At 44.9% G+C, this 25,586-nt stretch overlaps 1 protein-coding gene across 8 annotated transcripts in view; it reads left to right on the top strand.

Annotated features, from left to right (window-relative positions):
• The window catches only part of LRRC36 (leucine rich repeat containing 36), an 82,435-nt gene that overhangs the window by 25,895 nt on the left and 30,954 nt on the right, over positions 1 to 25,586 (top strand). For 3 of the 8 annotated variants that reach the window (XM_073307303.2, XM_073307311.2, XM_073307312.2), the window contains 6 exons: positions 1,469 to 1,767; positions 4,492 to 4,657; positions 7,790 to 7,956; positions 9,932 to 10,046; positions 12,776 to 12,890; positions 15,250 to 19,335. In XM_073307303.2, the coding sequence (XP_073163404.1) occupies positions 1,469 to 1,767; positions 4,492 to 4,657; positions 7,790 to 7,956; positions 9,932 to 10,046; positions 12,776 to 12,890; positions 15,250 to 15,448 (1,061 nt within the window). In that variant the 3' untranslated portion in view covers positions 15,449 to 19,335. Of the gene's footprint in view, positions 1 to 1,468; positions 1,768 to 4,491; positions 4,658 to 7,789; positions 7,957 to 9,931; positions 10,047 to 12,775; positions 12,957 to 15,249; positions 19,336 to 25,586 lie in introns of those variants that run through there. The other 5 variants (XM_073307309.2, XM_073307304.2, XM_073307308.2 and 2 more) reach the window with 5 other exon arrangements.

The raw sequence follows: 25,586 nt of genomic DNA on the forward strand, positions 1-25,586 counted from the left end.
GCAGCCTTGAGGCCCCAATAGACATTCCTGGGGCACATCCTGCTCTTCTAAGATACATGTATCAGCAACTTCAACATAATTCTTATCAGGAAGGATGCGGGGTCAAGCTGCCCTTTCTGTGGCACCCAAAAAAAAACCCTCCCCTCCTGCCTTGGTTAAGCTAAGCCTGCTGACTTGGCTAATTTACAGCCTGCTGACTTGGCTGCTTTTAGCAATAAGCCATAGTGGTTTCAGGCACTTTACTGGTTTGCCAAAGTGTCCCCTTACAACACTACCTAGCCAAGAAATGTCATATGTCTTCCATTCCTCCCAGTCTTTTATTATTTTATTCCACGTTGGACAGTAATGCCCTTTATATTTCTCCACAATATATTTAAATATTTTAAAGATTCCTTTACCCGTTTAAATGTAGGTAGCTGACAACAGTTTGGTTTGACCCTTTGGGGAATAGTAATTCCTACCATTTCAGATTTTTTGTAGTTCATGTGGAAGCCCTGCTACCTGCCCACATTCCAAAGTCAATTGTTCTATAATTTTTAACAGGGTTTCTGGTGCCTGCAAAAACAAGACCTTGTCAGCACGTACAAAGCTATTTGGTGTTCTCATCCAGAAGGCATTTTGATGCCCTTTACCATGGGACTGTTTCTCACATTTGTTGCAAATGGCTTCATTGCAAAAGCAAACAATGGGGGGGGATAACCAGCTACCTGGTCTTGTACCTTTAAACAACTTACAAGGAGGGGATAACAAAATTCTTTTGTTTCCAATTATTAATCTTTTATGTTGAGTTCCTTTACAGTGTTGTGTACATAACTAGGAATTCTTGCATTGCTTGTTTCATTTACAGCTTGTGTATACAGTGCTTCCTGTGACTGAAGGGGGTGGAGGCGAGAATTTGAAGCATAATCAATCTATATTGACTAAACTTACTAGGACGGTTTTCTAAGGGAACATATCTATCAAATGTTTTCATGTAGATCCATCTCTCTTTTCCACACTTAACCTCATAAGACTACCCTCCTTTCAGACAAGATGTCTGCAAAGTGATGCATCTCCCACATTTTGTCTAAAATTGAATTAATATTTGTTTAATTAGATTACTTTTGATATAGTGTAAAAATGTTGATTCTACAGTCACATTGCAGATCATTGATCATTTGGCAGGCCTGGACATATTCACTCAACCTGGCCTACATCTATCCACTGCCCCAGCTGTTCCCACGCTATGCCCTTCCCAGAAACACAGTCACTCAGTGTTTTGGGTTTGTTTTTGGTTTGTTTGGGATTTTTTTGTTGTTGTTTTATATGAATGACCCCCTTGACACTTTATGTTAGAATCATAGTCCTTCCTTTACTGATAAGTAAATGTGAGTTACTGCTTAGCGGAGAGCACAGAAAGATACACGGGGGAAAGGAGGATAAAAATGTCTGAGAAGGTTAATCTGCATTCCTGTTTTCCTTCCCCTAGATCTGAACACCAATACACACCTAACCAGCGAGCCTGCTCTGTTAGCCACTCGTTTTTCTACATTATCTACGAGCTTCAGTGATTTAACATCAAGGCATCAACCTTTATCAGCTGAAGCGTTGCTTGAGCAGTCACAGCTAGCAACAATGAGAAAAACATTCCCATCTGCAATGCCTAGGAAAGACAGCGAATCGGCAGCTAACAGGTGCTTGAGCCCTTCTAGAATGGGGTATAAACAAAGTGACAGACTGCATTCATCACTGTCCCCTCAGCATTGTTTTAAAGAGTCAAATAAGGAGGCAAGTGTCTTGCTATTTAGCCTCTTTGCTGTACAGAAATGCATTTACTATTAATGGAGATTTATATTGGCATCTCATTATAATATGCCTGTTTGTAACAGAAAATTATTGTAAAAGCTTTTATGGTGTGGCTATGTTTTTGTATGATTATTCTAAATACTACAAAACTGTAGAATGCTACTTATAATGGGTTACGTAAAATAACATACAAAAGGTACTCTAAGAAAACAGTACCCCAACTTGAGTAAGCAATAGATCCTCCTCTGACACTACCTGGCAGCACTTAATTTTGAATCCAGGATCTTGCAGACTTGGGGGTCCAAACCTAGCAGCACTGGGATCACATTAATATGGAATGTCCAGTCTTAGAGATGGAGTTATTGTGCCCACTTTGCACCACACTGGCCATGTAGGTTGGACACAAACTTTGTCTACGTGGTTTGGGGATTATCACCCAAGCACAAGTGTCAACGTGCAGTGGTCTACAGCCGTCTGAGAGGCTGTACATCACATGTCCTCTTCGTTGTAAGGGTAGATGAGAAGGGGACAGGGCTACCAAAAAGGAGGAGTGGTTGTGATGGCGTTGCACCATAGTAGCTGTCCTAAGCCTGCTGCTGTTCAGCACCTTGTGGCTCTTACAGGCAGGCATTACATATGCAGCCCTCAGGCTGCTGTAATATAATATACCCAGTGGAGGGCTTGCACAGAGTAGCACCAGATATATACTGGGTACTAAAGGGTTCTTCTGTCTAGCGGAGAAAGGCAGAACAAGAACCAGTGGCTGGAAGCTGAAGCCAGACACATTCAAGTTAGAAATTAGGCACAATTTTTTAGCAGTGAAGGTGGTTAACTGTTGGAACAAACTTCCAAGGGAGATGGTCGACTCTCCATCTCTTGATGTCTCAAATCCAAACTGGAGGCCGTTGTGGAAGATCTGCTTTAGCCAAAGCTAAGTTACTGGGCTCAGTATGGGGTAGCTTGGTGCAATGTAATGGTCTGTGATATACAGGAGGCCAGACCAGATGATCTAGTGCTCTCTCCTGGCCTTAAAACTAGGAATCAGAACAACACAAGCAGGGACTTTATGCCAGCATTGTACACTAGTCCTGATTCCGACTGTATGCATTTTGTGAATTCCTGAGGATCTAGCCTTTAATGCTTTGGCCTGTGTCTACTTTCTTGTGTCCTCTCAGTTCCATGTACCTTAACACTGGGACTAATTTGCCACCACATTATACTCATATAATTCCATGGAAGCCAATGGAATTATACCAGCGGGTCACATGATGCAGTGGAGAATGTGCCCCATGGTAAATTTTCTCAGGTTCTAAGAGAACAGGCTGGGAATTCTTCCATGTCTCAAGGCTCTTGAAAGGAAATATAAAACCATTGTTTACAAAGCATGTAGATGACACAGATATTGCTTGGGTGATCATTAATGATCATTAGTAATGAGCAGTCTGAGTCACTTGGTAAATGGGGCATAGCCAAACATATATTTTAATACGGCCAAACACAAGGTCAGACAGGTAGGGACAAAGGTAGGTCACACTTGCAGGTTGGGGGACTGTGTCCTGGAAACCAGTGACTCTGAAAAGGATTTAAGGGTCATGGCTGATGGAAACCAACTGTTCATGAGCTCCCAGTGCGATGCTGTAAGAGGGCAAATGCAGTTGTTTGACATAGAGAGAGAAATGCTGAGTAGGAAGATTATATTAGCTCTGTAGGAGGCCTTAGCGAGACCATTACTGGAAATCGGTGTGAAGTTCTGGCTTCATTTAAGTAAATGGCAAAACTACTATTGGCTTCAGTGGAGCCAGGATTTCACACACTGGGTCCAGTTCTAGTGTCCACAGTTTAAAAGGGATGTTGAAAAATTGGAAAGTGCTCAGAAGAACCAAGAGACTGATTCAGATACAGGAAATGAGAGACTTACGGAGCTCAGACTGTTTAGTTGATGAAAAAGATTAGGAGGCTCCTTGATTATGATCTGTAAATTCCTAAATGAGAAGGCAAATAGTGGAGACCCCTTTGTTAATCAAGTAGAAACCAATGGCTGGAAGTTGAAGTGAGACAAATTCAACTTGAAAATAAGACACTAATTTTGAACAAGTGTAATTAACCATTGGAACAGCTTCCCAAGGAATGTGTTGGATTGTCCAGCACTTGAAATCTTTAAATCAAGATCAGATGTCTTTCTAAAACATATGCTCTTGAGATGATGAATGAATTACAGTGTGAAATTCTCTATCTTGTGATATACAGGAGGAGAAGCTACATGGTCCCAGTAGTCTCTTCTGGTATCTCTCTTAGTACCCATCTTACTTGTAGTACCTATGTGCAGCATACGACTTCAAAGAGGTTTTATGTCCTTAATATAAAGAGAGGAAAAATTCTCTTTTCTTTATGTTTTTAAAGCCCTATGTGATTTATTTAGATTGTATGTATCTTTATGTACATGTGGCCTTTACAAAATGAACCTCATGCAATTGTGCATGTAAATTCAGGCGCCCCAGCTTACCTGATTTGTGTGAGAATGTATCTTCCTGTGCACCTGGCTAGTTCTGTGCCAGTTGGAAATATACAAGCACAAATACCTGGTTTATGCACATAAGTTAGGTGCTTGCAAATCTACTGCAAATTTGCAAATCTACTGCATAATTTGCAAATCTACTGCAAATCTACTGGAAAAATAAACAGTTTGTTTTGCCTTTTTCTCCTTAGTCTGTCCCCAGTGATCTGAGCAATGATACGAGTTTCACAGAAAGTCCAAGTCCCAAAAGGACTGAGAAAGCATCACATATTGCAGTTGTCCTACAGCAGCTCCTGGAGCTGGTAGATCGTTACTGGGATGGAGCTGGGTCCCTCCTCCTCAACAAGAATTTTCTTGGTAAATTTCATTTGAATGAATAGTTTTAAGTCTGTTTTTGTCTTTGCTGTACCTATCCTCCCAGGCGACCTGAAATTCTTTGGCTTAAACATCAAGCTGCTTCCTCCCAATTGGCATTTGTGGATGGGAAGTTATTCTAACTCTTTTGCATTTCACTTAGTACAATTTCTGGCTCAAAGTGTAACTTTTCCTGCAGTCATAGAATCATAGAATATCAGGGTTGGAAGGGACCCCAGAAGGTCATCTAGTCCAACCCCCTGCTCGAAGCAGGACCAATTCCCAGTTAAACCATCCCAGCCAGGGCTTTGTCAAGCCTGACCTTAAAAACCTCTAAGGAAGGAGATTCTACCACCTCCCTAGGTAACGCATTCCAGTGTTTCACCACCCTCTTAGTGAAAAAGTTTTTCCTAATATCCAATCTAAACCTCCCCCACTGCAACTTGAGACCATTACTCCTCGTTCTGTCATCTGCTACCATTGAGAACAGTTTAGAGCCATCCTCTTTGGAACCCCCTTTCAGGTAGTTAAAAGCAGCTATCAAATCCCCCCTCATTCTTCTCTTCTGCAGGCTAAACAATCCCAGCTCCCTCAGCCTCTCCTCATAACTCATGTGTTCCAGCCCCCTAATCATTTTTGTTGCCCTTCGCTGCTCTCCAATTTATCCACATCCTTCTTGAAGTGTGGGGCCCAAAACTGGACACAGTACTCCAGATGAGGCCTCACCAATGTCGAATAGAGGGGAACGATCACGTCCCTCGATCTGCTCGCTATGCCCCTACTTATACATCCCAAAATGCCATTGGCCTTCTTGGCAACAAGGGCACACTGCTGACTCATATCCAGCTTCTCGTCCACTGTCACCCCTAGGTCCTTTTCTGCAGAACCGCTGCCTAGCCATTCAGTCCCTAGTCTGTAGCTGTGCATTGGGTTCTTCCGTCCTAAGTGCAGGACCCTGCACTTATCCTTATTGAACCTCATCAGATTTCTTTTGGCCCAATCCTCCAATTTGTCTAGGTCCTTCTGTATCCTATCCCTCCCCTCCAGCGTATCTACCACTCCTCCCAGTTTAGTATCATCCGCAAATTTGCTGAGAGTGCAAACCACACCATCCTCCAGATCATTTATGAAGATATTGAACAAAACCGGCCCCAGGACCGACCCTTGGGGCACTCCACTTGATACCGGCTGCCAACTAGACATGGAGCCATTGATTACTACCCGTTGAGCCCGACAATCTAGCCAGCTTTCTACCCACCTTATAGTGCATTCATCCAGCCCATACTTCCTTAACTTGCTGACAAGAATACTGTGGGAGACCATGTCAAAAGCTTTGCTAAAGTCAAGAAACAATACATCCACTGCTTTCCCTTCATCCACAGAACCAGTAATCTCATCATAAAAGGCGATTAGATTAGTCAGGCATGACCTTCCCTTGGTGAATCCATGCTGGCTGTTCCTGATCACTTTCCTCTCATGCAGTCCCGTCCTGTTACAAAGTGGTAGCTCCCCATTACGTTCTGGAGAATTCTCTTAAGATATGATAATTTTTCATACATTGCTGAGCAGTAAGTAGTGTTTTCTGGGACTCTGAGGTGTGGTTTTCCTTACAATTGCTGCATAGTATATGCTGTACAGGTGTAGTGCATAGTAGAAATGCAAGTCAAGAAAAGCTGCAATAAATCTTGGGCTAGCTTCACAAAAGGAGCTAACGACCACTTTAGGCATCCAAATCCAAGAATCGGGCCCCATGGGGATTCACAAAACTGCTACTCAACTGCTCCAAAACCCTGTAGGCTCCTAAAAATCACTCAGCACCTATATTTTTGCAGTAAGAGTTCCCTAGGTGCGTATGTTTCGACCTCTGTGCACTTGCACTACAGCCATATTGCCAGACATCTGGAAGCCTAAGCCCCAATATGATGCATGAGCTGGGGGAAGAGAGGGGTTCTTCTACCTAACTCGCTTGCAGAGCCTGATCTGGTAAGCATGCTCAGACCTCACCTACCAGACTGGGGTCTGTGATGGGGTGCACTCCCCACACTCGTTCTGAGAGGGCTGAATTAGGCCAGACAGGCCCAATCAGCCAACTAAGCAGCAAAAGAGGGTGATATAGGCTGAGTGGAGAGGGCAGGCCTGGGTACCCCTACCTGCCACGGGGGAAGTGGCATCAAGGAAAGACTGCGTGAGACTGCTGGTGAGAAGGGACTTTGATACCCACCCCAGAAGGAGAAACTGCACAGGGACCTGGCCAAAGGGCCGAGTCACAAGGCAGCAGCAGCAGCTCCTGGAGTGAGAGAAAGGTTGGAGACCAAGAGAGATGGCATGCAACTGCAGTAAGGGATCTTGGCCGCACAGAGCCAGGCCTGCTGACAGAAATTCCAGGGCCAGGGCTGTCCCTGGGGGGGGTGGCGGGGCCTGGGACATTCATTGTATAGGGAACCTGGGTACTGAACTCAGGCTTTGGGAACCCCAGTGATTTTCCAGTCACCTGAAAATATGGTGTGACAATGCTCAGAGTCACCCTTCTTAAGCTCCTCTGTGAATCTAGTCCTTAGGGACCAACCAGTATGTCAGAGCTAAACTGTCCAATGTTTTAGAATCCATGCCTTTTCTACAGCTGTGATACTGTTAAGTGCCCAGGTGTCTTGATACTTAGAGCTGGTCAGGAATTTCTCAACTAAGCATTTTTCTATCATAAAATCGCCATTTTGTTAATGTTTGGAGGGGAAAATGTTTCCAATTTGTCAAAATGGGACATTGACATTTTCTAAATGAAAAAGTTCCAGGTTTTGGTTCAAAATGATTTTTGGTTTCAAAATACTATAAACTAAGTACTCTTCAAAATTTAAGTAAAAAAAGATGTTCAAACAAAAATGGTTGAAATCTAAATAAAATAGTTTGAAATTATTGAAACAAACAGGAACTAATTTATTTCTGGGGAGATTTTCAGTCTGAAAATTTGAGATTGACTTTTCATCCTGATTCAAGGCAGGAAAATTTTTCAAAATCTTGAAAGTTTCCCCATATGGGAAAAACCATTTCCCACCTAATGCTATTGATACTGTCACTAAACATGAAACCAGTGCTCTATTCTTCAGACTCTGCTTTTCCAACCCATTTGTTTTTCTGTAGCTCCAGCTCAAGATTTGCTTTTGTACCTTATGGCCTCTACCCCTCCACAGAAGGATGTTCACCTACCAGGTGGGGATAGCCCATCAGTCTTAGCTGGAAATGCTCCCAGACTTCAAAGGACCCAGCTGAAGTATGCTGAGCCGTTTGACAGAGCAAACATGGCTTTGGTATGTGTTTTCCTTTCCTTCCCATGCCTATGTCATATGGAAACAAGGGGATGAACTTTCCAATAAGGAAAACTTCCTTGTAACATAAAAATCCAAAACTGATAATCACTACAGCTAATTACAAAGAGGTGTAAATGACCCACAGATTGCCTTTTTGTCTGCATTCAAGTGGGATTTGTATTCCTTGAGTCCCACTGTACTGTCATCAGACTAGACCTTCTGGGAAGTATCAGTGCAGTGGAAGTGTCAAATGGGAGCACTTTTTTATTGACAGTGCCTTGTGAGAGCAGGGTCTATCTTGGCTGTGCCTCTGGTGGTTCGAGAGTTTTATGGTATTGCATTTGATTTGCAGTGTAATATGTTAATATGTAATAAAGGGACATTGGCAGGGGAAAGATGTATATTAAAAATCATCCGTGATCTAGGTCACTAACACCATTTCAGGGGGCAAATTTTCATAGGCACACAAAGTAGCTAGGCACTCAGCTCCCATCTGCCTTTTATGCCTGTAAAATCTTCCTCCAGATTATTAAAAATGAAAGAATTAAAAATAATAATTTGTCATGTATGCGGTTTGCCTGGTTTTTGCGCTTCATGCAGTATGACCAATGGAAATAGACTAGTCACTTTTACCTTTGTAGCTAGATGGTTTCATTTTCTGCTTCTTTTGCAGCAGTGCATGAATAGCCATCACTTTACATAGCAATTTTTATCTTCAGAGCAGTCTACAAACATCAGTCCAGACCTCATCCCTCTGAGCAAGTTTACACCCTGTTACAGAAGGAGAAACTGGGGCAGAGAGGTTTTGTGACTGGCCCAAAGCACAGGGTCAGTCAGGGGCAGGGCTGGACTTTCTATCCCCAACCCCATGCTCAGTGTTCAGGTTGCAGCCACTGCAGGGGAAATGTTTACATCCAAAGTTAAAACCTGTTTTCAATTAAATCCTTTAAACAACGTATAGAAAAACATTTCTGTTTAAATCCGGTTCCTGACAAACCTTGAACTACCTGCCAGTGTCCCTTAAGTGCCTTTTCTATTTTATTGTTTTTTAAAGTATTTGGAAATGGCAGAACTTCCCCACACTCTGTTAACAGCTGAAAGCACCATTTTTCTTTAAGAACGCATTTCAACCAAGTCTTTAAAAGGCGAGGTGCATTGGCTTTGGGGAAGAGCACAGCGGCACTGCACGCATTTGCATTCATCACTGCACAAAGGGCCTGATATACTGACCATCAAAACCAATGGAAAGACTCCTCTTGGCTTTGACGACGAGGAGTCCTTGTGATACCTTAGAGACTAACAAATTTATTTGGGCAAAAGCTTTCGTGGGCTATAACCCACTTCATCAGATGTGTAGAGTGGAAAATACAGTTGACAAGAAGGGGTGAATATCAACAGAGGGGAAATTACTTTTTATAGTGCTAACGAGGCCAATTCAGTCATGGTGGATGTGGGCCATTCCCAACAGTGGACAAGAAGGTGTGAGTATCAGAGGGAAAATTACTTTTTGAGTGACCCATCCACTCCCAGTCTTTACTGAGGTCTAATTTGATGGTGTCCAGTTTGCTAATTAATTCCAGACTTAAAAGTGGCAATTCTTCAACAAAAAAACTTCAAAAACAGACATCAATGAGAAACTGCAGAACTGGAATTAATTTGCACCCACTCGGTAAGACAACTCACAGCTTTTCATGTGCTGTGTATTATACCTGCCTACTGTATTTTCCACTCCATGCATCTGATGAAGTGGGTTCTAGCCCATGAAAGCTTATGCCCATATAAATTTGTTAGTCTCTAAGGTGCCACAAGGACTCCTCATTGTTTTTGCTGATACAGACTAATACGGCTACTCCTCTGAAACCTATTGGCTTTAGTGGACATTGGATCAGACTGTAGGAAAACATTTAATTTCTCTTAACGTTTTGATTTTTCAACCTTTTTTATTCTCTGTTGTCAAATACTGGACTGTGTGAAGCAGCAGCAAGCCAAGGGGCAGGAGGAGAGCCATGTGTCATCTTCCCAATTACAGGAAGTGGACTACACTGCTGCTTCTAATTACTGCTTCAGTGGGACTCACTCACTCACTTACGGTAGGTTCACAAGGCTTGGTTTTGGCTTATTATATGTGATATGATTGTGTCTGAATTACTCTTTTCTCCTTGCTGGTAAGTGCTGTTATTGCAGCTCAGAAGAGTTAGAAATAAGTCCAAGTGCTGCTCAACACTAATACCCTGAGAAATGAAGGATCCGTTTTCCGCCAGAAAGGCTGTAGCATCTAATTAGTGGTGTTGTGATGGTTCTCGGGGTGCCCAGGACTCTGAGTCACTGTTACACCCCTGCCTCTAGCCTGAGGGAGTCTTGCTTGTGGTAACTGGGTGTTAGCTCCCTAACAGCACCAGCCTTTCAGACACTCAAGCATTCTCCCCTGGGCTATGCCAGTCCTGGCTTCATCTTGCAGGTTAACAAGAGGTGCACTCCAGTCCCCAAGTCCTCTTGAAACATTCTCCTCTGATAACCAGCCCCTGCCACAGGCTACTCACAGGAGTCCCAGATCTTCTCCTCCCAAGGAGTAGTTTACTAATTTTACCTTAAATCACTGTTCCTGTATACCACACAGCACTTATAATAAAACAAGAAAAAGGTGGAACTCCTTGCCAGAGAATGTTGTGAAGGCCAAGACCATAACAGGGTTCAAAAAAGAACTAGATAAATTCATGGAGGACAGGTCCATCAATGGCTTTTAATTAATTTCAGGGTCATTGCTTTCTAGAATACAGTCACCCATTCTGTGGCCTACATTTTTTGTTCCTAGATGTAGCATCTTGATCTTGGCCATATTAAAATTCATTTATCAACACAATTACTCTTAACAATTGGACTTTAAATCTTGTCAAAGTATATCGAGTTCATTTCATAAGATCTATTTTACATGAATCCATGATGAGGGGTATTCATTTTGTTTCCACCCTTTAACTCTTCAGTGATAGAGTATTGTCACTTGGCTTGCGTGTTTGTGTGTGCTTTCCGTGTGCCTTCCCAGCTCTGCGCAGAGAGATGGTTCGGCAGATCTTGATAGTACTACCCAGCATGGTTAAGTGCTGGGGGCTGGAATATTGTTGCCTCGGGTAGCACTGTTTAAGCTTCTCAGTGCTTCTGTTCTTGAAGTTCAATGTTATTAGCAGATATGGCAGCCTGTGAACTAACGCTGCACTGTTACTCAAAGACAGACCACAGGCATGGTTCAGTGACAAAGGCACTTGGCCAGGTTTATTGCCATCAAGACACAGTCCTAGGGCCCTGGCTCAGTGGTTACAGGTACGCTAACATGAGTGCCCTGGGTCAAGGACAGCTCAGTCAGCAACTGGACGTTCTGCTGCCACCTCAGCTGAACAAAGAATCAAGGCAAAGTACCCCAACATTTATAGGCTAAAAAAACCAAACTAACATAAACAAATGCCATGAAATGTGTAAGCTGGGTGTTACCCTCCCCTTGTTCCTGATATCTTGGACAAAACATCCCTATTCATTATGTTGTCAAACTATCTTATCTTGTACTAGTTTGGGATGTATCTGTACTAGCTGGAATATATTTACATAAATATCTAGTGCCTAGTAAGCGAGCAACAGCTTTGCCAAGTTCATGTACCGAACAGTGAACCTGTAAGCATCTGCTTTCCTACAGGGCCTGACTTTGGTTGTGGAATTTGATAACACCAAAGATTTGGCTGAGGCCAGAGCTTGCAACCAGTAGATGATGCTGTGGGGCTCCTATTTTAACGTAGGCAATCCCCTAACAGACAAACCATAAAATGGCCCTTGCAGTTGCTCCTGAAATAATGCACCTGGAATCTAGATCAAATTACTCAAAATATGAAAATACAGAACTGACTCCTCCTCGGGGTGCGGGGGGAGGTCACAGATTATTTGCCAGTTTGTTTAAAATAGAGTCTAGGAACGATGGTGAAAATCCCCTTAGAAACGTGACTTAGAATAATAAAATAAAGTAATAATGAGCTGAGGTTCTACATTCAGTGTAATGGCCTTTCTCAGTCTGTAACACAGGGTTTGAACATCACAACCAGTTGAGTAGAACTGTACTGATTTTGGTGAAAATCGTAAAACCAGAAAGGGGAAAAATGGGGGACACACGGACTCCATTTCCTCTCTGTTGCAGAGCCATGGCTTCAAGCACCCCTGTAATTACCTAGAGATCAAAGACCTGGTTGATGATTCCAGTTTACACTTTCCAGGATAACAATACCTCATCTCATCTCTGCCCATCTTCCCAATAGACTTTAACATGTTGATATTTTGAATGACTTATCACCCAGACAGAAAGAGGACAAATGGGGAGAGTGGAAGGAAAGAATGGGGATGTGCACACTGAGCCCCTGGCAGGGGGCAGAGTGGGAGACCCTGGGCCTGGGGGGTGGGGGATGGGAGCACACAGAACCCTGGCATGGCTGGAAAGAATGTGGGACCCTGGTATGAGGGAAGGGGAACTGGGGGATACACGGAGACTCTAGCATGGATGGGGAGAACGGGAGACAGTGGCATGGTGGAGAAGGAAACACGCAGGACACACGGAGCTTGTGAGTTGGAGTGGCAAGATGCCAGGAGCCCCTGATTTGTTCCATGAGTTCGGCCTACAGAAGCTACAAAATGTGCAACCCTGTAGTAATAGTAATCATTACTAGTAGTTAATTCTACTCAGAGGTACTATCATTACTATTAATAATGTTAATTACGTATTTTAAAGTGCATGTTCAGGCATACAGCTCTGTATTTTGCTGACCCCAACTCACTGTAATTCTTTTAGATGAGTTGCTACATAAGAACGAGCAGCTGAGTGTCCAAGTAGAGTACTTAACTCTGGAATTAAAACAACATAAGAAACTGCAGGAGACTGTGCATCTTCTACAGGAGAGTCAGAGGTATGATGAACTGTCTGATGTAGACGTTTTACACACCTGGCGGCCAGGTCTACACTAGGAAATGAGGTCAGTATAACTATGTTGCTCAGAGATGTGAAAAATCCACACCCCTGCGCGACTCAGTTAACCTGACCTAACCACTGGTGTAGACAGCACTATGTAAGTGAGAGAAGCCCTCCTGTTGCCATAGCTACCAGCTCTCAGGGAGGTGGAGTACCTATGCTGATGGGAGAAGCCCTCCCATCGGCGTCCATATTGTCCACTGCAGTGCTTTAAGTATAGACCTGCCTGGAGACTTTTTGCAGAAAAAGAGCCTCTGGCCTAATTTTCAAATGTCCCAGTCACACACACAACTCTCATTGAAGTCAGTGAGAACAAACTATGCCCCACACCTCTGAAAAATCAGCGTACACATCAGTGCATTAGGGGGGGTAATAGTTCTGACTCGTTAAATCAAATTGGATTTGAGGCTCATCTCCTTTTCTAAAAATGGGATTGACCTAGATTATGGTGACTCGCACTTTGTCACTATATTGTCTCCACTGTACATTTGTAGAAACATGATTGACTCATCCATAGTGTGTGATGAGCTACTATAATTTTCATTATAAGCCCGGTTTTAAATCAAAGTGAAATTTCAAGCAGATTGATTTTAGAAGCATGAACTTTTAAACAGAGGAGGATTTTTCACAGAGTTTCAGCCAAATTGGACAAAGCATTTGATGATCTCACTTACAACATTTTCAAAAATGTCTTGGCCTAAAACTCCAAATATGTTTTGATCTCGGTAAAGACTTGGATTAGTTCAGGGGGAAAGTATTTATCTGTTCAGAGCAGTTTCCTCATGCATCCTAAACCCTGCATGGAGTCCTAAACGCCTCATGACCCCAAGCACACTTTACAAGGTCTGCCCAGTATCACTGGTGTGTTTGCACAGCTCATAAGTTTGTCGGAGACTCTTGACGCTGCGCAGTTCTTCAATATGTTAATAGGCCAAAGCAACACTTTATTTAAATGAATGAATATTGCAGTTTTCTTAAAATACAAACATATTAGCCTGGGGAAAAAAAATCAAAATTAAGATTACATTAAAAAAAAAAGAGCTAAACCTTAAAAGTAAGGAACTTTACAGTTGATGTCACTCAAGTAATCTTAAGTCTGATCTTGTACAACAGCTCATAGAACAGCCAAAAACCTAGAGACAATCCTGCATTCATATTATGGACATATAAAATAGCATACTTATTCATTGCAACAGTGACTCTGAAAACTTAGAAGCAATCTAACTAGACATTGGCTATGTACACGCTACAACTTAGGCCAGTATAAATTTCTTCACTCAGAGGTGTGAATGAGCCACTCCCGAGTGATGTAAATTACACCGACCTGGTGCGGACAGTGCTGTGTTGTAGGAGAGCTTCTCCCGATGCCGTAGTTACCGCCACTCGTTGGGGGTGGATTAAGTAAATCGACGGGAGACCTCTCTCCCATCCACTTAGAGGGTCTGCACTAGCAGCGGTGCCCTGGCACAGGTGCGGCTGTAAGCTCTGTAGTGTTGCCGTAGCCTAATGTAGCTGATAGAATTACTCCAGCATTTTCATCAAATTGCACCAGTCTCAATTGGTACTACAGACTACTCCTTCCTTCTTTGAAACCATAGTCAGTCACTGGAAGAAGACAGGCTTTTCCTTATTGAACCCTAAAATGACCATAACAGAGGTTGTGTCGTGCTAGGAAACTCTCAGACATGTAGCTACTATGTGTAATGATCAGAACAACATCAACAAACAGAGGTAGCTTGCATGCATCAGCGTGTGGGGACGGATCATACTTGCATATCAGATGCATATGTACATAACCAAAGGCACCCATTACTGAGAGTTTCTCGATGGCATGGGAACTTTGCTCAAATATGGAAGTAGTGGATTTAATATATTCACAGGTGTGAACAGACCCCTTTTGTGAATCTAGTCCCATATGTTCTAATGGGTGGTTAATCAATTGTCCATCAGGTCAGTAGGTTTCTTATTATCATCTACAATATAACTCTTTCTACTGATGTGCTTGTAGCTGTCCATAACACATTACTTAGGCCTGTAACAGGTTTATAACACCAATCATTTTAGCCCCTTATAAACTATTTATAAATGGAACCTTAAAGTGTGACTGCTGTTATAATTGGTTTGAAATACAGAAGCATGAACTACACACTTCATTTTAACTTTTCGTTTGCTATGAATTTGAAGAAATGGAAATTAGTATCTCATTTTGGGGAATACATTCCACATCTTAGCAGAGTTCATTCCGATGAATGTATGCTTATGCATCATTTTAACCGCCTCTTCGCCATCTTGCCCAGGTCTTTAGTGTCCACAAACAACTTTCTGCTGCAACAGCTGAATAAAGAGCACAATCCTAATTCCGTAAAAACAACGCTTTCTTCTGAGAAATTCACCCTTCGTGAGAGATCGCCTCCCTTAGAAAGAACTCCTCCTGTATCAGCACATGGCTCTAGTCAGTATTGTAATGCAGAGCAATTAAGCAATTCTCCTCTCTAAAGTAAACAAGGAGTCACTTCACATACTTAATGTTATATGGATTATGTTCTTTTTCATTTAAGTACAATATGAGATGTCAAACTATATTTAAATGTGTCCACTTTTACTGAAATTAATTCATTATCTCATTCTAATCTTACTTTGCATTAGCATCTTAAGCACCACTTGGTGTTAGCATTCTTATGTTTTTCTGTCTTTATTGATTTACCAAAAAAATACAGAAGGCTCCTTAAAATAAAATGGTAGTCTACAGTCTTGCCATCCCAAGGACGTATGATCTTCGCAGATGCTACAGAACATGCAGATTCACACTTCAGAAAGTATTGGTGATTCAGTAGTGCATTCAATTTCCTCTGAAATGGTGCTGAATCAGTGTCCTGTGCTAGGTGGCTGTGTGGTTGAAGATCCGATATTTGATATAAATTGTAAAATAAGGTAATGTCCCATGGCATTTTTTGCAAGAATTTGGAGTTCTAAAACCAGTGTCCTGGTGAAATGTTATTTGGGATGATAATCTGCAGATAATTATTTCCTCTGCAATTTCAGTTTAATACAGAATAATTTCTCTCCCCCATCCTAAAGTGTTGTGTAGTGTTGCTGTTTGCTGCTAACAGCTGTCGTGTTCTACCCTAGAGATGGTTGCATTTCAGCTATGGGATGGTGATTCCAGTATATGTTCCCTGAGAAAGATGTAAAGCGTTAAGGTTGCCCGGTGGTATCTTGTGCTCTTCCACAACATCCAGTTCAATAAAACTCAAACTGTTGAAAACCAGGAAATAAAGCATTAAGGTAATTCAGCTTTTAACGCCTGAAAGGTGGACACCAATGCAACCTTAACTCTGTCCCCCTGGAGCTGGGACTAGCCTTTAGGAGTTATCTGCATGCATTCTAGCTGCAGTCACTGGGTTAAGTGTAGCTGTATTGAATGCTGGAGGGATTGGGTGGGGCAGATTAGCAGAACTGTGAATACGATTTGAGGTGATGCGTGGGGGTGGGGTGGAATCTGAGCACTTCCGTGTGCTGAAAAGCAACGGGTATGTGTGTACCCTGAGGGATGCAGTTTGCCGCATATCAGCACTCAGTTGTGTAGTTGTGTCTGTAGCGATACTGAGGGGGTCTTCTTCCCCTGGGGATTGTGGGCAGTGAGGTGTGATGTGAGTACCGTGTGGGTGTTATGGTGGAGACATAAAAGCGTTGTGTTAGAGGAACCCCGTATGCAAATATGAAAGGGCTGTGAAATGCACTAGTTACGGGGATGTTTGGTGGAGCAGGCTCAGTGTCTGCGTGTAGGGCAGGTGTAGGTAGTGCACTGAACAGGACCCTCAGCTACATGCGAGTTTTGCCTTTGATTCTGCCCCACAGTGGGCATGTGCCCTATTGACTGCACGTTCCGCACTATCTGCAAAGGTAGCATATGCTAGAATCATTGCTCAGAGGGCAGAGTTAAGGTGACGCTGGCAGGTACCATAACTCTCTATTCCCTGGGTTTCAGAGGTTAAATTTTGCTGAACTCAGTGTTCTGGAAAGGTAGGCGATACTACTGAGCAACCTTAAATTCTGCATTAATGAATTTTTTTTGTCAGAGAATTTCCTAGTTTTCCTGTGTTATACAGAAGGTCAGACTACATGATCAGAATGATCCCTTCTGGCCTTGGAAGCTATTATTCAGATTTCCTGCAGAGAGGTGAGGCCTCCAATCCCACCACACGCATGGGAGAGGGGTTCATACTCCCCAGAGGGGCAGGGCTCTCTGGATCCCAGCTCACATGGAGGGATAGGAGGAGGGGCTCAGACTTCCTCCCAGAGGGGTAGGGTCCTTTTGAGATTCTGGCTCACATACAGGGGCAGCAAGAGGGGATCAGACCCCCAGCTCAGCATAGGGGACAGGGAGAACAGCTCAGATCTCAGAGGGGAAGGGCACTCCAGATGCCAGCACAGTGGCAGGGGAGGGAAGAATGTGGAGGCGACTAGGCCCCTGCCCTTACTCCCCACCTCTCCCATGTTCACCTACTCCATCTCCTCCCCTTCCATTCCCCAAATCCCTTCCCTGTTCCACTGGCCTAAGCCCTCCCAACCCTTCTCCCCTACATCCATCCCTATTTACACCCTCTACCCCCATCCACCTTCCCTCCCTGCACTCTGCCAAACACCCCAGTTTTATCACTGTGTCTCCGCAAGTCTGCATTCCTCTTCATAGATGTGACCCTGCCCCATATTCCCTAGCAGGGGCTCTGTGCCCCCTATGCCCACTTCACCCCATATTGTCCATTCCCTCCACCCCATTCTACCCCCCCATACTAGCTGCTCTGCATGCCCCCATGCCCTACTCCCCCATATCCATATCCCTCAATCTTCCACACACACACCCCGGCCCAAATCAGGAATTGTGTGAGCCCTATTCCCCTTCCTCTGCAGTCCCACCTTCCCCCCTACCCATTGCAGGGGTACTGTGTGGCCTCCATCTCCCCATTCCAGGGTCCCCCATTCTCCCCTTCCCCTTGGCAGGGGATCTGTGTGTGCCCCTATTCTCCCCATGCTCTTCCCCCCTCCCACAGCAGCGTCCCCTATTCTGCCTCATGGCAGGGGCTCTGAGTGAACCCTCATTAAGCCCTTTCCCTCTTTCCCCTTCCGTGCCATGCCTGGGGTTCTGACTACCATTTCCCCCCTCTCCCCATACCAGGGTACCCCACTCTAACTCTGCCATTTCCCACCCCACTTCCCCTTCTCTCCCCCCAAACCAGAGTACCCCATTTCCTCCACCCCAGGCCAGGGGCCTTCCCCCTCACCATTAGTCATCTTTCTGGGTGGGTGATAAGTCACTCAGGATTTCAGCGTTTAAACGCTATTGGGAGGATAGGCAGGGCTGAGATGGGGTATTATTACATTTTTAACAAGTGGATTAACCAGTTGTTTGATCTATAGACAGTGGAAGGGGGTACCTGAGGCAGTGGCTGTGCTAAAGAATTGGTGGGGGCTTCATGTGCCCCCATTAGCCCCCCTTTCAATTTTCTGATTTTCCCCAAAAGCAATAGGGTTCTGGGCACCAATGTCTAGATCTTTCCCTGAAATTTTGGAATTGATCAGTTGCAGCGTTCAAAAATTTAGACAAACAGGAAAAAACAGAAATGCCCCTGAGTTGAGGGTAAGGCCTCGATGCACTCAGTGAAAACTGTCACGCATACTTCCTGTTGAAGGGGCTGTGAATTGGGAACCCCTTGGCTTTAAAGTGATCATTTCCATTGTTCAAGAAACATGATTACATTATCCTGTCTTTCATCTTCCCTCCAGCCATCATCCCTTCCATCTTCCCTCTGTGCTGACTGATCAATCGGGGCTGCGCTCTCCTATGGTATTGCAGGTAGAGAAAGTAGCAACATGCCCTGCCATCACTCACACATCTGCGGAGAGCATGTGCAGTTTATTGTCTATGAGAAAGTGGTTTGAACTCCTCCTAAAGTAGGAGTACAAATTAGCAGGGCACAGTCCCCAAAAGTTAAAAAACACTTGAGAGGCAGCTACTAGCCCTGTTCCTACAAATCATGCTCAGATCTCTGCCAAGTGCAGGGTTCAGATTTATGGTGCAGGGGTGTAGCTAGGTTCAGTAGCTATAGCATGTCCCCTTGAGCCAGCCACATCATCGGACCATAGGGCGGCTGCAAAGCCTCTGGCCTAGTCTTGCTCCATAGGCACATTTCACTCTCTTTGTTGCATGAGTGCTTGCCATGTACCGTTCTAGCGAGCTGAGCTCTTCCTTTAATAATGTTTTCAATAGAGCTTCCCCCAAAGGGGCACAAGCTGAGATGAACATTGAGTAACTGGTGGGGGATGATTAAAGCCACGGTTTGAACCCCACATGTGCAAAAATAAACATTGTAAGAAGCTGCTGATTTTGTGAAATGCTCTTTTGTTTGGGGAGCGGGGTGTATCTCAGGACCACGTGCTCAAATGACACCAAATTTGCACTAGTAACCTTACCTAGCTCCTCCATGGGGCACACAATTTCAAGACAATCTGAATAAGCATGCAGATTTTAGAGTGCTTAGAAGAGTCATCTTTTAAATAGGAGGCACTGCTCAATCTGAACTCAACTGAGCAAAGAAGAGAACACAGATTGAAGAGAGAGGAAACTCACACCTGCAGAATCAAATGTATTGTAACAATTCTGCTGGGCTGGACCTCCCCATTCAGGGATGCCACCTGATGTACTGGGATTTCACTGAGCCTGCCTGCTCCACTAGCCTGGGCTCCCCTCTCCCTGTTTTGCTGACTTAGGCTCTCCGGCCTCTGGCCGCACACACACAGGTAGGGACGCACCAGCTGTAGAATCACACAGAGTCTGCAAACAGCTCTCTATGAGAAGACTCAGCTAAGAAATCGCCCAGCACTCACTTGCAGCTCCCCTCTGAAAAGTACACCCAAAATAATATTGTCTTGCACTGTAGAGAAATGTATTCAACGTAAGTTCATAAATTCACCCCCTCCCTCAATGTGGAGGAAGATATGCACAACTTCTTGCGGTATCCCCAGTTAGAAATTGCACAAACTGGGTTTAATAATAAACCAAAACAAGTTTATTAACTCTAAAAGGCAGATTTTAACTGATTATAAGGGATAGCAAACAGAACAAAGCAGATTACCCAGAAAACAAAACAAAACATTCATACCAAGCTTAAGATCTTAAGGAGACTGGTTTCCATAAATTTCTCACCCTAAATGTTGTTTTAGGCAAGTTGCAGAGTTTCTGTAGCTTAGAGTTCCAGTTAGTTCTCTTTACAGACTAGACTCCCTGCCTTAGTCTGGACTCAGCCCTTGCCTTTCCTGCTCAGTTCCTTTGTCTCTTCAGGTACATTCAGCAGGCTCTCTTCTTGGGCCGAAAGACAATGGAGAAGAGTCCTGTTTGCCTTACTCCCCAGCCTTAAAAAAAGATTTACATAAGGCAGGAATCTTGTTTCCCAATCTTGACCTCCCCCTCCTTTTAGTGGAAAACTACTAGAAGTCCAAGATGGTGTTTAGTACCAGGTGACAGGACAACCTGACCTAGCAGTGTCACAGCTACATCCCAGGACGCCTCTCAGGAAGGAGAGAAGTTAGTATCTTCAAAGTCTTCTTGTTTCTTCCTAATGGCCCTTCAAGGCTAACGGCCCGTTGTCTGGTGGGTGTCTCCCAAATACACACAGTACACACAGACAACACCCCCTCATTTTAAGGGTATGTAGTAGCGAGGTGCCTCACCACCCGTTGTACCACCAGGAAGCGTCATGCCTGTACAGGGAGGTCTGTATGGTGGGTTGCACAGGGGACATGTCCAGGGAGGTCTGATTGTCAGTATTTATTCCAGACAGGTCACAGATGATCCTGATGGTCATATATCAGTAAATCAGAGGAGTTCAGCTGAGCTCTGCTGTCCCTCTGCATGTTAGCGAAAGGCACACACCAACCCCCCCTGAGCCCAGTGAGCTTCTCCCTGAAGTGTCCAGCCCCTGATTCATTGGGCACTCACAGTATTCACAGACTCGCTGCTCCTAAAGGAACCCTGCCCCTCATCTTATTGGTTACAGCCTAGATCATTGCTCCACTGAACACACAGCACCTAGATATGTTTATAGTGAAAACAAGCAAAAGGTGATATAACAAAGACAAGAGATTCTAATGATATCAAGTAAAAATATTGGAAACAAATGGTTACATATAAAATAAAATCATAACATGCATCCTAGAACCTAGATTTAAATAACAAGATATTTTCACATCTTCTGGAACAATGGTCACCCCCCAAAGCATTTTACAGCCAGGCTTGGCTGTGATCTTCCATTCATGAGGCAAGTCACAGTATCAACTTGTCTTCTCAGTTAAAGATGCAGGGGCTACCTGTGCCCCCCAGCTATACCCAAACAATCCATTATCTGTACTCAAAAACAGGATCCCCTCCTGCCGTACATTTCCTCTCTTGAAGATTTCACAGTCTCTTGATTCGCATTTTGGCTCTGTATGCAAATAGACCTGCATTGTGAAGCAGGTCACAAGCACATCAAACACAATGACCAGACATGGACATATGCATCTGTTACCCTCTGCCTGGAAGGAGCCAGTCAGGGCATGTCACCTCCTGTTTACCAGCCTTCGCTCCAAGGCTTTGAGAACATAAGACGTTATGAACCTATACTGGAAATTAAATATCTGTGTGCACATTTCAAAATGACTATGACAACCAGTAAACCTGACAGTATTATAACCTATAAAAACCCTGCAGCCCTGGTGCCCTCTACCAGCTGGCATCAAGAGGCTCTGGGTCACAACAGGGCACCTCAAATGTTGGATTCCAAACCTGTTGCTTTTAAGTCCTGCCGATCCTGCAGTGGACTAATCCCTCTGAAAGATGGACAGAGCAGGTGCTTCCTCTGTTGAGGAGAGTGATGCTGGCTGGCAGTTTCCCAGTTTTGTTGGAAAATGCCCATTCGCTGAAGTGAAATGTTTTGCTGCAAATTTTTTTTGCATCCTCAACAAAACTTTTGCTGAAACACAGGCAACCTATCAGCCTCCAGAACCCTGGCAGGAGCTGGGTCTCCAGGGGCTGTTACCCACCCCCTCCCCCCACAGTGAGCCGGGAACACAAAGACACATTTAACCCTTATTGATACAGTAGTCTACAAAGATCCCTGTGCCCATAGCATCTGGCACTCCTCAATATAATAGTCTTTGACGTTTACATGCTTCCAAGATCTCACATCTGAGACAGTTTCCCATTGTGTTTTCAGGGAATGCATCCAGTAGTTCCCAGATTGATAGGGAAAGTTGCCAAATGGCTCTGAAATGCCAAAAAAAAATTATTATCCTGGCAAATGGAAACACACACTCCTGAATTCATTTGTAGAAAGGAGCAGCAATATCTGACCAAGTTCAGTGTTCAGCCCTGGGCCCCAGGAGACCTTGATCAGCCTCTGTCCTGGAGCAAGTGACGGGGCCCCGGTGCCAGAACTGTGGCCCTGCCCCAGCCCTTCCACCTGCAGCTGTGCCCATTCCACCCCTTCAACCTGCGACCTTATCCACAGCCACACCCCATTCCACCCCTTCCCTGGCAGCCCCATCCTGCTTGCGCCTTTCTGCACTCCCTCTCCCCACTGCTGCGGCACAGGGACCAGAGAGGCTCTGCCCTAGGGCTGCAGCAGGGAACGAGAGCCCCTCCAGCCCTGGGGCCAGAGTTGGCAGGGGGGGAATTATACTGGGAGCCTGTAAGGGGGTCACACTCACCTCTCGCGAGCACCCCCTGGCCGAGTGCATGTGCCTATACTCTCTCTCCACCTGTCTGTGGTGGGTCTATGGTGACTCATCTTCTGGCCGAGTCTCACACTGTCTGTGTGATAAAAGCAAAGCAAACCCCTTCTGGGGTATAAGGCCAACAGGGGGCCTGTTTCAGCACCCTCTGTAGGGTCCTTCAATCTGCAGCCCTATTCTGGGGCTCACTCTTCAATCATTTCAGCAGGGCCTATCACAATACAGGGGCCAAACTGTCTCTCAGCCCCTTCTGGGCTGCCTCAAGTTATCCCTGCTCTTTAAGCAGTCCCAGCCCTGGTGTGGGGCCACATCCCCCAGGGCTCCCTCCCTGAAGGCTCTTTGCTTCTCCAGGCCTTTCTGGCCCCAGCTCTTTAGCTGGGCCACTAAAAGAGTTCAGTTCCCCTTCTGGGGTGCATCAAAATCCAGGCCACTTTCACAGTGGCTTGGAAGGGGGGCGAGGGGGAAGAAGACCCAGGCCAGGGACCCTGTAGATAACAGCCACCCACCATCTCCCTTTAAATAAACTGCATCGCTGCTACAATTCCCTGGGCCACTTCCCCATGGCGCCCGCGCATTCTTCACCCTTCGCTCATTGCCTTCTCCTGGTGGAGCCCTAGCAGCCAGCCTGGAGCACCCCCCCACTCTTCTCCATCTCCAGCAAGGAACAGCCCTCCCACGGGCTGGCAGCTCCTCTTATACTAGCCTGCTGGGCCCTGGTTGGCTGCTTCCCCACACAGCCACTCTAGGTCGCTTGGAGGACCTTTTTACTGCCCTTTTCTGGGGTGGGGCACGGCAGGACACAAGGCCTCCAGCAGGGGGACTCAGGGCCTAGTCCACCCTGACACAGGGCCCGAAATTGGCTGGGCCCCCTGGGCATGGGCCCCATTGGCCCATGCAGTAATCGGCTACTGGTTCAGGAAAGTAAATACCATCTCCTCTCTGTCCCCTGTTCCTTCAAGCAGCTATTGTTTCCACAGTCCTAAGGAAATCTTCACTTGGATCCACTTTTCTCTCTGCCCATCTCCCTCCTCCCCTTAGCTTTAAGTTCCTTGAGCAGGGTATCTGTCTCCATGTTTTCCTCTACACCAACAATTTCCAGACCCTCCTGTCCTCTCCACTCTATTGAAAGTGCCCTCACATAGGGTCCTAGTGATCTCACCCCTCTTCAAGTTGAATTTGTTTTGGTGGGCGGGAAATAACACTGGGAAACAATTGTACAGACTGTGCAAAAAACAGAGCTAATGAGAAAAGGTTAGTTACATTTTTGCCCTGGCAACCTTGCCAGTGTCCCTTTACATGGCCTTATATGCCAAAGGGGTGACTTGATTACAGTAATGACAGGTTTCAGAGTAACAGCCGTGTTAGTCTGTATTCGCAAAAAGAAAAGGAGTACTTGTGGCACCTTAGAGACTAACCAATTTATTTGAGCATGAGCTTTCGTGAGCTACAGCTCACTTCATCGGATGCATACCGTGGAAACTGCAGCAGACTTTATATACACACAGAGATCATGAAACAATACCTCCTCCCACCCCACTGTCCTGCTGGTAATAGCTTATCTAAAGTGATCATCAAGTTGGGCCATTTCCAGCACAAATCCAGGTTTTCTCACCCTCCACCCCCCCACACACAAACTCACTCTCCTGCTGGTAATAGCCCATCCAAAGTGACCACTCTCTACACAATGCACAATTACCTACAATGTACAATTACCAGCAGGATAGTGAGTTTGTGTGTGTGGTTTTTGGAGGGGGGTGAGGGGGTGAGAGAACCTGGATTTGTGCAGGAAATGGCCCACCTTGATTACCATGCACATTGTGTAGAGAGTTGTCACTTTGGATGGGCTATTACCAGCAGGAGAGTGAGTTTGTGTGTGGGGGGGTGGAGGGTGAGAAAACCTGGATTTGTGCTGGAAATGGCCCAACTTGATGATCACTTTAGATAAGCTATTACCAGCAGGACAGTGGGGTGGGAGGAGGTATTGTTTCATGATCTCTGTGTGTATATAAAGTCTGCTGCAGTTTCCACGGTATGCATCCGATGAAGTGAGCTGTAGCTCACGAAAGCTCATGCTCAAATAAATTGGTTAGTCTCTAAGGTGCCACAAGTACTCCTTTTCTTTTTGATTACAGTAAGTACCAACATGGGGAACAAATATTTAATTATGGGCTCTTCAGTCCAACAGAGAAAGGTGTAACACAATTCAATGGCTGGAAGTTGAAGCTAGACAAATTCAGACTGGAAATAAGGAATAAATTTTCTAATGGTGAGAGTAATTAGCCATTGGAACAATTTACCAAGGGTTGTGGTGGATTCTTCATCACTGAGGGTTTTTAAATCAAGATTGGATAATTTTCTAAAAGATCTGTTCTAGAAATTAGTTTGGGGAAGTTCTTTGTCCTGTGTTATACAGAGGTCAGACTAGATCAGGGGTTCTCAAACTGTGAGTCGAGACACCATTTTATGGGGTCGCCAGGACCAGCGTTAGACTTGCTGTGGCCTGGGACTGAAGCCAAAGTCTGAGCCCTACCGCTGGGGGCTGCAGCCAAAGCCTGAGTGCTTCAGCCCAGGGTGGTGGGGCACAGGCTCAGGCTCCAGGAATCCCCTCACTCCATCCCCACCCAGGGTCATGTAGTAATTTTTGTTGTCAGAAGGGGGTCGCGGTGCAATGAAGTTTGAGAACTGCTGGACTAGATGATCACAATGTTCCCTTCTGGCCTTGTAATCTATGGGTCTTAAGGCACTCTTAGGAACATGGTCCCTGCTCTTTCTAGTGTTGGGTATAAAAGGGTCTAATTTAAAACATCAAAGGCAATTGCTTACAAATTGTTTGAGAGTCTCTTGGGCCAGTTTACTTGGACTTACA

This window comes from Lepidochelys kempii, chromosome 12, assembly GCF_965140285.1.
Source record: "Lepidochelys kempii isolate rLepKem1 chromosome 12, rLepKem1.hap1, whole genome shotgun sequence".
NCBI classification, from domain to species: Eukaryota; Metazoa; Chordata; order Testudines; family Cheloniidae; genus Lepidochelys; species Lepidochelys kempii.